We start from the raw sequence: 16,827 nt of genomic DNA, 5'->3' as shown, positions 1-16,827 counted from the left end.
GGCTCTGCTGACACAGTTTCTGGTTGGGTAGGTATGGGGCAGGGCCTAGAACTGTGCATTTTTTAATTTTTTTATTTTTAATTGGCACACAATAGTTGTACACATTTATAGGATACAGGCTGATATTTTCTTACATGTATACAATGTTTGGTGATCAAATCAGGCTAATTAGCATATCTATCACCTCAAACAGTTATCATTTGTTTGGGTTGGGAATATTCAAAATCATCTCTTCCAGCTATTTGAAAATATTCACTAAATTATTGTTAATTTTAGTCAACAGACAGTGCTATAGAGCATTAGATACTCCTCCTGTCTAACTGCAATTTTGTATTCCTTAAGCAACCTCTCTCTATCCCCTCCCCACCCTTCCCAGCCTCTAGTAACCATTGTTTTACTTAACATTGTGCATTTTCAGCAGGTTCCCAGGAGGTGTTGCTGTTGCAAGTCTAGGGACCGTACTTTGAGAACCACTGTTTCAGAATTTATATTCTGATGTACTAAACCCAGTGAAGTTAACATATGCTTAGGGATTCTGTTAATTCATGTTTGTTTGTTTTTGTTTTTTAAATTTCCTGCTCCATTGCATAGCCTCACAAGTATTATAATTTTTTTCCAGGGCTAAAGACCAGAGTTACAGTTGCACATCTCATTGATATTTGATAAATTGAAAGTAGATTATATTGCATCATCCATAGAATTATTTTTATTTCCTTCAATGGAGGTCTCTTTATTTGTCTTAAGCAAAAAGAAGCAAATGTGGTAGCATCTATTTCTAAGAAGAGATGATGGTGGCGTGGTTTTATGGGTTGATATGAACATTCAGGGATCATCAGAAACTCTAAGCATCCCCAAATGAAAGTTTGTGTAATTTTAAGTGATAAAATTAGGCATAGCAAGTTCTATGGGGATTTGTATGACATTTTCTAATCTCAAAATCTTGTAGGAGCTTTTTTTCCCCCACTTCCATGCTACCTTTCTAAATTTCATTTTGAGCTTCTATTGCCTTAACCAGAAGCTTTTACATTTTGGACCTGGAAGGAGATTTCTGACTCCATAGCGAATTATTTTTTATACTTAACAATGTTTGATATTGTAGATAAAATGTCATGCCTTAAAAATCCCATTTTAAGCTAGTTTGCCTCTGCGACTGAATGGTCTTTGGACCTAAGAAGAACGTGACAAAGAGAGCAAGCACAAAGCGACTAAGCTTAGAGAAACATTTGTACTATTTGATCATTTTGGTGAGTTTCTAAAATATATTAAGAATATTCTCTATGTATAGATAATTAATATAAACTTGAAATGTCTTTGGCAGTGTTATTTCTGATGCTTATTTATGTCTGAGAAAACTAAAACAAATAGATAATAAAAATTCTCCCTTGGGACATTCCTCAAGAGTAGTCCTTCTTTTATATCCTCATCAGGAAGCATGGAAGGTTTTGCTATCTTGGTATCTGCTTACAAACTATCATTTTACACAAAAAAATTAAAAAGGTTGAGAAGAAAGAAGAAGTGGAGAAGGAGGAAGTGTAAGAGGAGGAGGAGAAGGGGGAGAAGGCCCAATGATGATCTTACACTTAATTACTTTTCTTCAGACCAATATAGATAAGAAAAGCTAGCCAAGCGTTAAATACATATATGGCTTTGTCCCTATATTTTAACCAAGTATTTAGAAATCTTCCCAAACCAACATTTGGAGTGAAAGAGAGAGATGGAAACAGTCATTTTTATGGTGAACTCTGCTGTCAGACTCTGTTGTGTAAGTTTCTTAATGGATGGGATTTTGGAACTTTCCAGTTTATTTCTCCAAAATATATTATAGTTGCCTTAAGTGATTTTACAGCAGAGTTAAAAGGATTTCTTGGCCGGGCTCGGTGGCTCACGCCTGTAATCCCAGCACTTTGGGAGGCCCAGATGGGCGGACCAAGAGGTCAGGAGATCGAGACCATCCTGGCTAACACGGTGAAACCCCGTCTCTACTAAAAAATACATAAAACTAGCTGGGTGGTGGGGGGCGCCTGTAGTTCCAGCTACTCGGGAGGCTGAGGCAGGAGAATGGCGTAAACCCGGGAGGCGGAGCTTGCAGTGAGCTGAAATCTGGCCACTGCACTCCAGCCTGGGCGACAGAGCAAGACTCCGCCTCAAAAAAAAAAAAAGAAAAGAAAAAAAAGGATTTCTTTCTTTCTTTATGAAGCAAGGCTTAGAAATGTAACTATTTGAGGTTTCAAGGGAATGGCCATTGGACACCTTAAAAATAAAACCAAATAAAATAAACTTCTCCATTAGGTTTTCTCCTGGATAAAATCATCACCATTGTAATTCTAATGTAAAATTCTCTGCAGCATTGTAAAATAGGAAGTTTAGTTTTGATTCTCAAAATGAGTTCTTCTGTTATCTTCCCATGATCTCCTTTCATGTATTTTCCAAGAGGTCTACACTTTCATTGAACTCTGAGTGCCTAATTCCAGACTGCAACTTTTTGAGCCACAGGCTCCAAAGTTACTTCTACTTGTTGTCTTCTTCAGTTTTATCATCTCTGTCTTCCTCTCTTCATATATTAAATCAGCGTAGTGGATTTAAGATTAATTACTGGATGAAGTCATTTTATAAAATTGTTTTATATTAAGAAATTATATACTGTTGGGCAAAATCTTTCCAAATGGAACCAGTACACTAAGAGAAAGGGTTCAGGGGGACCTAAATTGATGTCAATGTAATGTATTCGTGGGACATTTCTTAGGCCTGTGCGAAATACAAGGAAGTTGAAGGTAGCCTTGCCTAATGACACAGGGTAGTTTTCCGTGCCCCTTCCCCTGTAGGAAATCTTCCGCAACACGCGGCACTCCTGCCTGGGCCTCACTGGGCTCTCAGCTGGCCGCTGAGCTGGTTCCGCCCACTCAGCCTGACAGGCTGTGCTTGGCTGGTGCTACCACCCCTGATCCCACTCCCACTATAGGCTTGCCAGGCATGGAGCGGTGAGGGGTGTCTGAGTGAGTAAGTGCAGAGTCCAGCCACGGCACAGGGTCAGGTGCGCCAGCGGCTGCGGTGGGGCAGGCAGCTTCAGTTGCCGGCAGCTGGACCAGGCATACTGCAAGCAAATTCTGCCTAGGATGCTTGTGTCTGGACCGGGGGAACACGGTGACACCCACAAAACTTAGAGACGCCAGCAACCGCAGAGCCCCAAAAGGGTGTTACAGCACGTCACCGTTTGTTTGTTCCCGCAACCCAGCAAACAAGGGTGTGTCAGAGCTCTGACTCAGGAAGTCCCAAGGTCTTCGCCTCCAGAAGGGTTGCAGCTCTTCTCTCCTTCCTGCCATATGCAGCACAGGGAACGGGGCAGGGGTTGGGCAGGAGTGTGTTTCGGCTCCTTAGTGTTACAGCTCATTCAGTCCTGCTGCCCCACTCTGGCCCACGGCTCTTGGGCTGGCCCGGCCCCACTGCCGCTTCTTGTCGTCTTGGATGGCCCTCCAGGCAGCAGTGGAGGCCTGGAGGGCTACAGTGTTACAGCTCCTTTTGCACGTGCTGTTCAGTGGGTCCCAGGTTCTTGTCCTGCATCCCAGAAGAATGAGTTTATGTGGACAACTGGAGAGTGAGCAAGGCGGAGAAAAGTTTCATTGAGTGACAGAATATCTCTCAGCAGAGAGGTGATCTGCAGTGGGTCGATCCCAGGTGTGGCTGAGTCTGGAGTTTTTATAGGCTCAGAATGGGGGAGGTGCAGGCTGTAGGTAGCCTTGGAAAAGGCAACATTTGATTGATTAAAAAGCATTATTCAGGCTGGGCCCATTGGCTCATGCCTGTAATCCAAGCACTTCGGGAGGCTGAGGCAGGCAGAATAACTGACGTCAGGAGTCTGAGACCAGCCTGGCCAACTATGGCCAACATGGCCGTCTCTACTAAAAATACAAAAATTAGCCAGGTTTGGTGGCATGTGCCTGTAATCCCAGTTACTCAGGATGCTGAGGCGGGAGAGTCACCTGAGGCAGAGGTTGCAGTGATCCAAGATCACATCACTACACTCCAGCCTGGGAGACAGCCAGACTCCAACGCCCCAAAAAAAGAAAAAAAAAAAAAAAAAAAGAATTATTCAGAAAGAACCAATCAGGAAAGAACAGGCAAACAGGAACAGAAGTTCTCACTCTGGTCCCAGACTCCATTCAGAATCAGCAGCCCAGTTTTCAGGCTTTAGGCGGTTTTCAGCTTGAAGGTTGGGTTTCACTGGCGACCTACCCCTGTCTGCCTGTGAATTTGTCTGCCTCCTGCCACTGTCACTATCATGAACTGAAACTTAGAAAAGGAGACCAATAGAATCACATCTACTATTTCTCTATTAAACTTGATTCACCGGGATCCATCTCTTCTATAAAACTAATCACTAATGCAAGCTACTTAAAGCAGTGAGGTGCCTATATCCCAAAGCCATACATTCAAAATATAATTGTTATAAAGAGTACAAAAAGCTCAAATTGCCAGTGAACTGCAAGGGTAATTGTGTTAAAGAAAAGTTGATCTATGTACTCACAGCACTGAAAACTGTCATAACCTCCTTGTTTCAGACTAAGTGGATTATTTATGTGTGATAATGGGCACATATGCTCATTAACATGCTGTCATAAACAGCTGTGTTAAATGTATTATGTGTTCTGTGACATAAATAAGGTGCTCAACGTGAGGTTGTGTTTAAAATATAGGCCCCAGGAAGAACAAAAAAGCAATAAATGCTTTCTAATATAGTTGCCTGGTCTTGAATTTCAAATTTATTTCTTCTTTATTAATGCTACTTGTATGGAAATTGTGGGTATTACTCTAGTGAAATATCTTGGCATTCAAGGACATTAGAACTTCTTTCTGCTGTCTCATCTTTAGTGTTTCTCAGGCCAGATTTGCTAGCTTGTGATTCTTTTCTGGTAGAGGAAGAGATCATGTAGACATGGGAAAGGTATTTTCCGCAAAATCAGTCTGCATTGATTCAGCAAGCTTAGAGCAAGGCTCATTTGACAGATGCTCTCACCCAATCTTGTTATGAAAGCCTCCACACTAGATATTGAACTTAGAGATCATCTAGTTCAACTTCTTAATTTTTGCAGATGAGGGAACTGAGTTTCTGAGGACTTAAAAGACCTTTCTGAGTCATGAATTTTGAAGTGACAAAGCCAAGACCTAAGGCTAGATATCCGGACACCCCATTCAACATATTTCCCACTAGAAGAACAGGATGTACTATAATTGGGTTGGCTATGCCAAAAGGATCTGTGGGGAGAAGGAGCTTATTTGAAAATAAAGACACCAGCCTGCTGTCATCTGGGATGTTCCTCAATATCTACAGTAGAGTTATGTGCTCACCATTATTTTACAATTTATATTAATTCAAACTAAGTTCCAGATGCTTTCTGAGTTAGTGGCCAAGGTGAAAGGAATGAGTATATGACAGTGAATGACACAAGACATCATTTGGCAAAATAACAGACTTCAAACATAAGTTTTAGAAAAATTGAGTATGCAGGAATGAAGCAAATAAAACCAGGGAGAAACTGTGAGAAGCTGTTCTGCCTTCTCTTCACTGGAAAATAGGGTGTACAAAGATAGAAATAGTTTCTGTCCATCAGAAGAGTATGAGCTAATCCCTTATGAGAATATGGATTACCTGCAATTTAGATGCTTGCCTTTTAAATGACAGAAGAATGGAATGATTTTACGAAGTACAACTAAAAGTGTTCCCATTACAGAAAAATTAAGGAAGCTAATGAAGTCGAGGTTGCTATGCTGGAAAAAAAAAAAAAAAAAAAGAAGACTAAAACATAATTTAGGTGGTATTTTTAAAGAAATGAAATGCTGTTTCAAACAAATAAAGGGATCTTAAAGAAAATGTCCATCTCTTATGCATTTTCACACAAGGTGTTTCAGAAGAAAATGGGATTAAACATCAGCAAGAAAATTCAGTTAGACTCTTTAAATGATTAAATATTGAAAACAAGATACCAAGGGACATTGTAGAATCTCTAGCCTCTAAGATTGTGCAAAATGAAATTGAAAGTAATTTGACTTGAATGATTTAAGCATACACCTGTCTGAGCAAATGGTGGAGCCAATGACCTCCTGAAACCTTGTCAAGGTCTTTGACTCATCATGTGAGTATTCTGTCAAATGCTATGCTGCCAGCTTCGATAACAATATACTTTAACTAATTATACTTGCTCCCTCCCCTCAAGATTCTTAAATGACTTTCTCTTACCTCGTTGATTATTTATGTTCATTTATGTTTATGAAAAAATTTCAACTGTTATATTTATTTAGATTTCCAAGTCCATGAGAAACATTTGGATGAAAATTAAGACCCTTCAGGGATTTGTGATTTTAGGTAGTGACTTTATTGACTTGCTTCTGCCAGTGGGATTTACCTATTTTAAAACCCAGCTGAGCTTTGTCCTAAAGAACTTTACCCATGCTGTTCAGAGTTGACTTTTATTCTTACAGAACACTGTATCTGATTGGATATTTTAAAAGTTTCAATGGATGCCATAATCAGAATGCAGAGATAGAAATAGTCTCCCCCAAAATCTTAGCTACCACACTAGTAACTATTGCTACTTTAAAATATCTAGTTTTATTTGGAAAATATTAGTTTTTTCTGCTTAAATTTTCATGTACTGACTGATAGGTGGTAATAAGCATGCCAGGATTTATATGAATTTGCAATTTCTCATAGTATTAAATTTTGGAACCAATTGTTTTCTTAATTGCCGTTACCTCGACTGGGTACTTTTTTACTTATTTAACATAATATCCTTGATTTTAGTTTTTATTTATTTTGGGACATTTTTCAAAGCCCTCAGCTTTTGTGAAAAGCTTTGTAAAGAAAAGAAAGGGAATCTAAGCCTGAGATTTATTTGAATACATGAACATATTTCCCTTTGCTCTCTTGTTCCAGGTTTTCAAATTAAAGCTTTCACAGCACTGCGCTTCCTCTCAGAACCTTCTGATGCCGTCACAATGCGGGGAGGAAATGTCCTCCTCGACTGCTCTGCAGAGTCTGACCGAGGAGTTCCAGTGATCAAGTGGAAGAAAGATGGCATCCATCTAGCCTTGGGAATGGACGAAAGGAAGCAGCAACTTTCAAATGGGTCTCTGTTGATACAAAACATACTTCATTCCAGACACCACAAGCCAGATGAGGGACTTTACCAATGTGAGGCATCTTTAGGAGATTCTGGCTCAATTATTAGTCGGACAGCAAAAGTTGCAGTAGCAGGTAAGTGGATTCTTCCTTCTCTTCCTCCTCCTCCTTCCTCTCTTCTTCTTATTCTTTTTTGGGGATAAGAAAATAATTTTTGTAGAAATAATGTACATTTTTTAAATGTTTTAAATTTTAAATTGACAAATAATTATATATTTTTATGAAGTACAATGTCATGTTTTGATGTATGTATCCATCGTGGAGTGATTATATCAAGCAAATTAACATATCTGTCACCACATACTTACCTCTTTTCTGTGGTGAGAGCATTTTAAGTCTACTCTTTTAGCAATTTTGATGTATACTACGTTGTGCAATAGATATTAAAAGCTTATTTCTTCTCTCTAACTGAAACCTTGTGCCCTTTGACAAACAATTTCCATTCCTTACCACGCCCCATCTTCCCAAGCCTTTGGTAACCATTCTGCTCTCTAGTTCTATGAGTCTGTCTTTTTTATAATAGATTCTACCTGTAAGTGAGATCATGCAGTATTTTTCTTTTTTTTTTTTTTTTTTTTTTTTTTTTTGAGACGGAGTCTCGCTCTGTCGCCCAGGCTGGAGTGCAGTGGCCGCATCTCAGCTCACTGCAAGCTCCGCCTCCCGGGTCTACGCCATTCTCCTGCCTCAGCCTCCCGAGTAGCTGGGACTACAGGCGCCCGCCACCTCACCCGGCTAGTTTTTTGTATTTTTTAGTAGAGACGGGGTTTCACCGTATTAGCCAGGCTGGTCTCGATCTCCTGACCTTGTGATCCGCCCGTCTCGGCCTCCCAAAGTGCTGGGATTACAGGCTTGAGCCACCGCGCCCGGCCCATGCAGTATTTTTCTTTCAGTGCCTGGCATGTTTCCCTTAGCATAATATCCTGTCGGTTCATCTATGTTATCACAAATAACAGGATTTACTCTTTTTTAAGGCTGAATAGTATTCCATTGTATGTATGTATATATATTATCATACACACACACACACATATATATATAAAAAATATTTTCTTTACCCATTCACCCATTCATGATTGATTCCACATCTTGGCTCTTGTGAATAATGCTGCAATTAACACGAAGTATAGATATCTCTTATACACCCTCATTTCAATTCCTTTGGATATATACCCATAAGTGGGATTGGTGTATCATATGGTAATTCTAATTCTAGTTTTTTGAGAAAGCTACATAACCATTTTTCATAATGGCTGTCTAATTTACATTTTCACCAACAATGCACACTTTTAAGAAAAAGGAAAGATGAAAAAAGATTCATGTTTATTCTCTCATGGTTTTGACGAACCTTTCTCCTTAAATTAGCTTAGAAAACAGTCATAGGACCTGAACTGGCTGCATAATGTTATGATATTTTTTTTAAACAAAACTTTCAAGTTGACTTACTACTTATATCTAAGGGAGGACTTCTTAATAGAAAAATATTAGAAAAAAATAATTTTCTAATTCTACTTTACAGCTTCATTAAATGCGAAACTTTTGCAGAGTCAATTTTTTCGTTGTTGTGCCTTAAGAAGAGTAAATTTTATTTTAATTATAGTGGCATGGCCTACAACATATACATCTCAAGTGAGAAATAAAAATTGCTTCCAGTGCTTCCAAATTTCTTAATACTTGGTAACATGTTGGCTCAATAGCTGAGTAATAATATGAACAGTTTTTGTTTTCACCTGGATACACTGAAGTCATGTAGACCCTGAAAAAATGGTACTGACCATTCTGGAATCCATGATATTGCTATTTCTGCCCCACTCTTCTGGTTAGAAGGCAGCTCATAATTATTTCTGTTGGCCCCTGAAATGTTAGACCTGCAAAGAGAAGAATCAGTTTTTTCGCTTGTTACTATAATGATTTCACCAAAACCTGGTGTTTTTTTTTTTTTTTTTTTTTTTTTTAACTTTTGTATTGACCATAAAGCAAGGTAAGCAGATCCAACTTGAAATAAATTTAAGTTATGAATGGGTAAGCAGATTTGAAGGGCTGCTTTCAACGTAATCTTTAGTTCTCAGTAAAAACAAAATTGAATCATAGGCTGTTTAGTCATTTGTGGTAGGCTTTCTTTCCCAGGCCCTACTTAGTCTAGTCTCATCTTGGAAGACTGATCAGAATGATAACTCATTTTCATCAATAACAGGACAATTGGGCAGAACCACCACTCCCTCATGCACTCTCCTAGTGAGGGTTTGAGAAAGTTCAATCTGAAAGAGGTGATTTTGTCAGGCGGTGCTGTGAAGAATTACATCTCATAGAAATGTGGTTAATCCCCATATCTAGCTTCAAATTACTCTTCTGTAGCTTCTTTTCTCTACTAAGAACTCTGCAGACTGAATGTTTTGTCTCCCTAAAATGTGTATATTGAAATTCTAACCCCCAATGTGATCGTATTGGGAGGTGGAGACTTTGAGAGATAATTAGATCATGAGGGTGGAGTCCTCATGAATGTGATTAGTGCCCTTATAAAAGGAACCACAGAATACCCCTGCTCCTTTCACCATGTAAGGATGCAATGAGACATCTGTAATCTGCAACCCAGAAGAGGACCCTCATCAGAAACCAGTCATGCTGGCACCCTAATCTTAGGTTTCCAGCCTCCAGAACTTTGAAAAATCAATGTCTGTTGTTTACAGGCTACCCAGTACATGATACTTTGTGAAAGCCACCCAAACTGATGAAGGCAAAGTTTTCCATAGTCAGTTAAGCCAGATTTTACCTAGAGGTGGACTGGCTAGCCATTCTGCTTTTCTTTGGACTGACCTGATTTTTGCACTTGAAAGTCCTGTATCCTGGGAAGCCACTTGAGTGCCAGGTAAAACCAGGACAGTGGATCACTCTACCTCGAGGTGTCCCTGGTCTGCTTTAGCAATGATAGACTGAGGTGCAGATGCAGAACACCCCCTCTACTCAGGAGACAGGCCAGGTGACATCCTGATCATGAAAATCAAGGCTATAAAGTAACTGGAACCTTGGAGTGATGGGTGTCTGAAATTTGATTGATGAGCATAAAGTGTAGAGAGAACTGAATGTTAATGTTAATTATGATTGATTAGGAGAAACAAGTGGAATAAATGCTGCAGATTTGGCAAAAGCAGCTTTCTCAGAATGCTCCAAATAAAGTGGAAAGGGGACAATTTGACTTTCAGTCACTAGAGAATTTCTGCCCTCATAAATCCTACCCATCAGTTGTCCACAAGGCTAAAGAAGGTCTACTGATTTGAATGAAGCAGGCTAGTATTTGATGCCTTATTACAAAAGGCAGTTGCCTATGCACTGTTAATGAAAATGGCCTTTCATTAACTGCATTCATGTTATGTTGCAGTTTCAGTCTTCGTGCAATCTACATTCACGTTCACATGTTCTGTCTTTCAGTAGTGAACTGAAGAACAATTCCTTCTCTGTGAGATATTAATATACAGTGGCTTGGTCTTTAGTATTCTGTACAAGGATAGGTGCATGGATTCAGTCACTGAGTTACAATCTCATATTAGATTGTATCATTTCAAAGCAATAAGGCTGTTCACAGCATTTTAAACCATGCTGTTTGGCAACACAGAATACATTAATGTTATGTCTGCTGAGGTTAAGATTGCCAAACCACTAGAATTCACAAGGGGCATATATCTTCCTAGTAATAAAGACCATGGACCTGATTTAATCTCATTTTTAAAGCATTAGCAGTCAAAAAACCAGTCACCACTAAATGGTAACAGTAGGCTTTGCTTGGGTAAAACAGAACAAAAAAAATGTTTTGTACTCTCAGGTGCTGTATAGAGCCCATATTAAATAATGTCCCTCTTCCATTTTTGCTTTCTCAAAGTGTCTTTTGATAAAAAGAAGTATAGCAAATGAAATCTGTCTTTAATCAGTCAGCATATTTTACACAATGATCTTGCCATGCACCATTCATCCTATTTTCTAGGAGCTTCTCAAGTGCTCTTTAAGACTTGAGTGCACACTTGGCTGGAGAGGGAAGGAGAGTAGGAAAGATAAACGAAGAAGTATCATTCCATCCAGCATTTTGTTAAAAATTGCAATGTAACAGGCTACTGACTATCAGTATTTCTACTCATTTTGAGTTCTATCAGTAAAGAATGCCTGGGCTATTAAATCTCCATTTGAAAGCAACTTCATCACACTGACTGAAATTTGGGAATTTTATTTTTATCCAATTAGCTCTAATCTAAAATGCTGCAGTGTTTCTGTGCCATGTATACTTCTATTTAGTCCTTTAGATTGAGAACAGCTGAAGAAGGGAAGCAGCACTGAACTTATCTATGATGCTTTCCTACCATCCTCTCTGCTATGTGTCTAGCAAAGTATGTCATGTTAATAGTAGACATTTGCCTTACCAATGAAGTCACGGGGCTTTATACCATATAAAGAGAACTTTCCGCTGTTGCCATCCTCCTGTCTACCTCTCCTTCTCTTGTCTCCCTTCTATTTCTCCTCCTGCTTCACTGGATTTCTGCAGATTAAACTCACCCATATATGTGCATACATAAACATACTCTTGATAAACTGAGTTGGAATAATTTGCTTTATGTATCAATAATATACAAATTAATTAACTATTGAAAACTTTGTGATTAGAAAATTGACTGTTTGGGAATATTCAAGTGCCACTTAAAAAGGAAAAAGCATGAGCATTTCTTCATTCCTTCCCTAACCTTTACCGTGAAAATGAACTTGCATCTGGCCAAGCACATCCTCCCCACTCTAGATGTTCCCAGATATCTGAGCCTCTGGATTTTCTTCTGTTCAGCAGACATAATAATAACCTACCTCCCAAGACTGTGGTAATTTTCAAACAACATGTAGGATGTAAAGCTCTAGTGCAGAGTAGATTCTTATTCAATGACAGCCGTAGTATAAAGAGACCTAACAATGATTATTATTGCGTTATTTTAATAAGTATTATTAGGAATGAACAACTTTCAATATTCCCATGTAATGATGCAAAATATGTTTTTTCAGGGTGATGAAAAATAGGCAACAAATCCTAAGACATACATATTGTAATCTTGGATCAGATATCTGCCTTTGCAATCTGTGAATACAAACTGGCAAGCCTGAATTGAGTTTTCAAAAAGTTAAATCTATGGAGATTTTTTGGCAAGCAGTGACCAAATCCCTTGGAATAAAGGATTCATTTTTGACCAGTGGATCTACTATTATGTTAATGTAATCAATACAGTTTGTACTGACCAGAGCAGGCGTTTGAGATTGAGCAACCTTGCAATCATTTCAGAAACAGGTGCAGAGCACTCCCCTCTACCTTTTTTAATGACTTTCCAACTGAAAAAGATTCACTGAAGCTGGTTCATGGGAGTTCACTTGGTCTCAACTTGGAGTTTAACACAACTGGTACCCTCCTGGGGATGAGGGATTAACTCCAATATGTAAGAAGACTAGATAACAACAGATTTCCTATGAATAAGCATAAACATCCCATTTTATTTTGTTTTTTAATACAACCATGACCACCTGTCCACCCATCCCCACACCTACCCGCCCACACAGCTCCTTGTCCACTGACTTGCCCTGCACGCTCTGAGGAGCACAGTTGGAGCCTAACTGGTACTTCTGTTTGCATTTATACTTCTGGGGATGGCGTAGGACAGGCTCCTCCAAGGGTAAAGCAATGCTGACTGCTGGATACATTATAGTGTATTAGTGTATTTGTGTCCAGGTAGATTTGTCTTTGTTAATTTTTGAACATTTATATCTTAGTATTAAAACCACTGACTTGCTTTTTATAGCAGTTTCTGCTTCAGAAAGTGAATCTGTATACAGTACCTGGTAATGCTCGGAAACAGTCTGTGAGATAAATACCCAAATTGACAGGTTAAGAACTTACTGGAAAAAGCTAAGAGCTCTATGGCCAGAGACTGGGACTTAGTCTAAATCCAGATGCACACTTATTCCCTTATCACTTTGCTTCTCAATCTAAGGACTATATTTCAGAACTCTGTAAACAATTTCTTATGTAATCAGTCATTTATTTTTAATCAATGAAATTCTCCACAATACAAATTAAAGAAGATAACAATAATGGTAATAATGATAATAATAATGAAAATCGATTTATCCATTTAGTGCCTTGAAAATGTCAACTCCTTTTGGGAAACACTATGATTTAGATGTTTTCTTCTAAGATGAGAAGATTTTGCTATCATAGCTATACATTCAATAGTGACACATGACAAATCTGTGTCAGAAAAACAGACAGCATATAATTTTTAAAATAAGCTCATAAATAATGGTCTTCTAGGAACACAATTTGGTGATCTTTTATCTTTCTATGTGGTTTTACAATTCAGGCCAAGTTTCCATATTTTTTTTCCTGCTTCTTAAAAATCAAGAAAATAAAAGGCCAACTAAATTGCATTTACTTGAGTTATTATTTCATTCAGGGACATATTTTTTCTTTCCTATTACAATAGATGTTCAAGATGCAAATTGTCACACTCCGCTTTTAAATAACACCGGCATTATAATTAAAATTCCCCTGTGTTTTAAAAAAATAATTAGTTACTTGAGGAGTTGTTTCAGTGAATTCTTTTCTAGAATGCCTCCCATTTAAATGAGTTATGAAATAATTAGTGAAAGTATATTATGGTTAGAGAAGCTAGAATGAAGCATTTTGTGAAATGATAACCTGATCTTTATGTTCTTACTTAAAAGAAGCTGAAAAAAAACCTTAACTGAAGAGAAGGAAGAATAAACCACATTGCCTCAGGTCACTCAAATGTTATATAAAGGAAACAGCAAGAAAAATGTTCATATTCCTTCTCTCTACAGGAGCAAATATAAGAATTTTGCCTAGAAGGTCAACTTCATCCTGTGTAGCAGTTTGGAAAATGTATCCCAGGGCCCTTGAATACGTTCAGAATTCTATTTGGGAAGGTTCGGTTACAGCGCAGAGCTTTCCATTTTACATTTATAGAGATATTATTTATTTTCAAATAATAAGCAGAAAATTAAATTGCTCTGACTCCATAATTCTTAATGACTTAATGATCTTCATTTAGCTAAATGTTCCTATTGTTTTGTAGTTAAAGCATGAGAGAAAGAAAAAATAAGAAGTAAATGTGGTCTTATAAGTAACTGCTGTATGTTTACTAATCTTATCATTTTTCTTTAATTTTATTGCTAAATCAAACTGAGATACAGTCATCACTAATATTTCCCCAATGCCTATTCCATCACACAGCCCCCACACCCTCAACTTAAATAATTGCATTTTAGAGAGTAAGGTTTTAGTTGCCTTCTTCCTAAGTCAATTAACTTTGCAATACAATTAAAATAGAAATATAATCCTGAAAAATATGCAGAGTGAAAAGACATCTTCTACATTATAAAATTTACAATAGAGAACTTGACAAGGCTTTTTATAGTAGAAACATCAACAAAATAACCTAAAAAAAATTCCAACCTTTCATTTCCTTTTCTTTGTTATGAATTCTAATTCATGTGACAATAGAAATAGCTAATTATTCATTCTAAATTTAATCAGTATCTTAAGAGCTCTGTTCTTTTATTCAACTCTTAAGCTATCTACAGTTTGATTTTTGCTGGTACTGTAATGAAAATGCACGAGAAACATCTAACACAACTCAGTAACCAAAAACTCTTTTGAATTTTAGAAAACGTTTTTGGAATATAAAAATTCAAGTTTCTTGAAAAATGTCAAGATAAAAAAGATTCAAATCATAGTAATGTGAGAGAAAATAATGTAATATCTTTTCCTTTACATCACAAGGAAAATATATTACACTATTAACCTTGCTAATCTGTTTAACAAAACACAGATTTACAAGAAAAAAGCATAACAAATTTATTTAAACAAAGTTATACACAAGTAACTTGCAGAAATGAAGACCCAAAGACCTAGGGAAAGCTTTATATTTTTATGCTAAGTCTTACAAGAGAAGTGGAGAATTGTGGAAAAACATGATTGGACAGAGAGCATAGATAAATGGAAATAAATTGGGGGGAACCGAGTAAGGTCTGGTTGTTCAAACAATTGTCTGCATCTCTGTAGGATATTCCTTCCTGTATTAGTGTGTTCTCACACTGCTATAAAGAACTGCCCAAGACTGGGTAGTTTATAAAGGAAAGAGGTTTAATTGACTCACAGTTCTGCAGGGCAGGGAAGCCTCAGAAAACTTACAATCATGGTGGAAAGGGAAGCGAACTTGTCCTTCTTCACATGACAGCAGGAAGGAGAAGAATGAGAGAAGTGCAGAGTGAAGAGGGGGAAAGCCACTCACAAAACCATCAGATCTCATGAGAACTTAGTATCATGGAACAGCATGGGGGAATGACCCCCATGGTTCAGTCACCTCCCATGAGGTCCCTCCCACAACATGTGGGGATTACAATTTGGGTTACAATTCAAGATGAGATTTGGGTGGGGACACAGAACCAGACCATATCACTTCCCCTGGCTATGGGGCAGGACTCCTCTCACATGAGAGTTTCTGTTATGGATAGCTCTCACATAGAAAGGTGGGAGATAGTCAGAGAGTGACCTCCAAACCACCACATTTTGGTGTAGCATGTCCTGCATCCTATCATTAAGTAGAATAATTGTAGCATTACATTAGATAGCACAGTTGTACAATTCCGATGAAATAATGATGGATAATAACTTTAAGAACCTATTTCTGGTACTGATTTTTTTCCTATTATATTTTTATGTGTATGGTAAAATATATTATTTAAACTCAATAATTGTATACAAAAATACTTGAGTTAAGATATTAATATTAGATACAAAGTTTTTCTACAAAGTAAAGAGACATTATAACCTAGAATGTGTCCTGGAAGCCAAGTAAATTAATTAGAGGAAATAATGGAAAATCTCAGTGTATGGTACCTCAACCTTCTTAAACTTGTACTGTCATAAGCAGTATATATAGATGAAAGTAATGAATACAGTTAGTAAACACAATTACTTATCTCCCTGTAAAAAGTTATTGTTAACAGTCTTTATATTTATAATATATTTCTATATACCCTATAATAAGCAGTCTAATACATTGGTCATTATATTAGTCCGTTTTCATATTGCTGATAAAGACATACCACAGACTGGGAAGAAAAAGAGGTTTAAAACAGTTCTACATAGCTGGGGAGGCCTCACAATCATGGCGGAAGGAGGAGCAAGTCACATCTTACACGGATGGTGTCAGGCAAAGAGAGAGCTTGTGCAGGGTAACTCCCCTTTTTAAAACTATCAGATCTTGTGAGAGTTATTCACTATCATGGGAACAGTATGGGAAAGACCTGCCTTCATGATTCAATTACCTCCCACAGGGTCCCTCCCACAACACATGGGAATTCTAGACGAGATTTGGGTTAGGACACAGTCAAATCATGTCAGTCATTACACATATCACTGCTAAATTTGCCTATTATTTGGTAGACGTAAGAGTTAGAATAAATCAGAAAGGGCCATTTGGATTCATGAATGAGTGACATATTTTTGACCTAACAAATAAGTTGTTTTGGACCTTGAATCACGAAGTTAACATAAAACAATAATAATAAAACAACAATGATAAATATTTTTGATAGAAATTCAATAACGAGAG

At 37.7% G+C, this 16,827-nt stretch overlaps 1 protein-coding gene across 8 annotated transcripts in view; it reads left to right on the top strand.

Moving 5' to 3' along the window:
- The window catches only part of DCC (DCC netrin 1 receptor), a 1,206,733-nt gene that overhangs the window by 404,956 nt on the left and 784,950 nt on the right, over window positions 1-16,827 (top strand). For all 8 annotated transcript variants that reach the window (XM_005586668.5, XM_074022755.1, XM_074022754.1 and 5 more), the window contains exon 2: window positions 6,929-7,249. In XM_005586668.5, coding sequence (XP_005586725.3) covers window positions 6,929-7,249 — 321 coding nt within the window. The remainder of the gene's footprint in view (window positions 1-6,928; window positions 7,250-16,827) is intronic.

The sequence above is a fragment of the Macaca fascicularis genome, chromosome 18, assembly GCF_037993035.2.
Source record: "Macaca fascicularis isolate 582-1 chromosome 18, T2T-MFA8v1.1".
Taxonomy (NCBI): Eukaryota; Metazoa; Chordata; class Mammalia; order Primates; family Cercopithecidae; genus Macaca; species Macaca fascicularis.
This window is presented reverse-complemented; position numbering and strand designations above follow the sequence as displayed.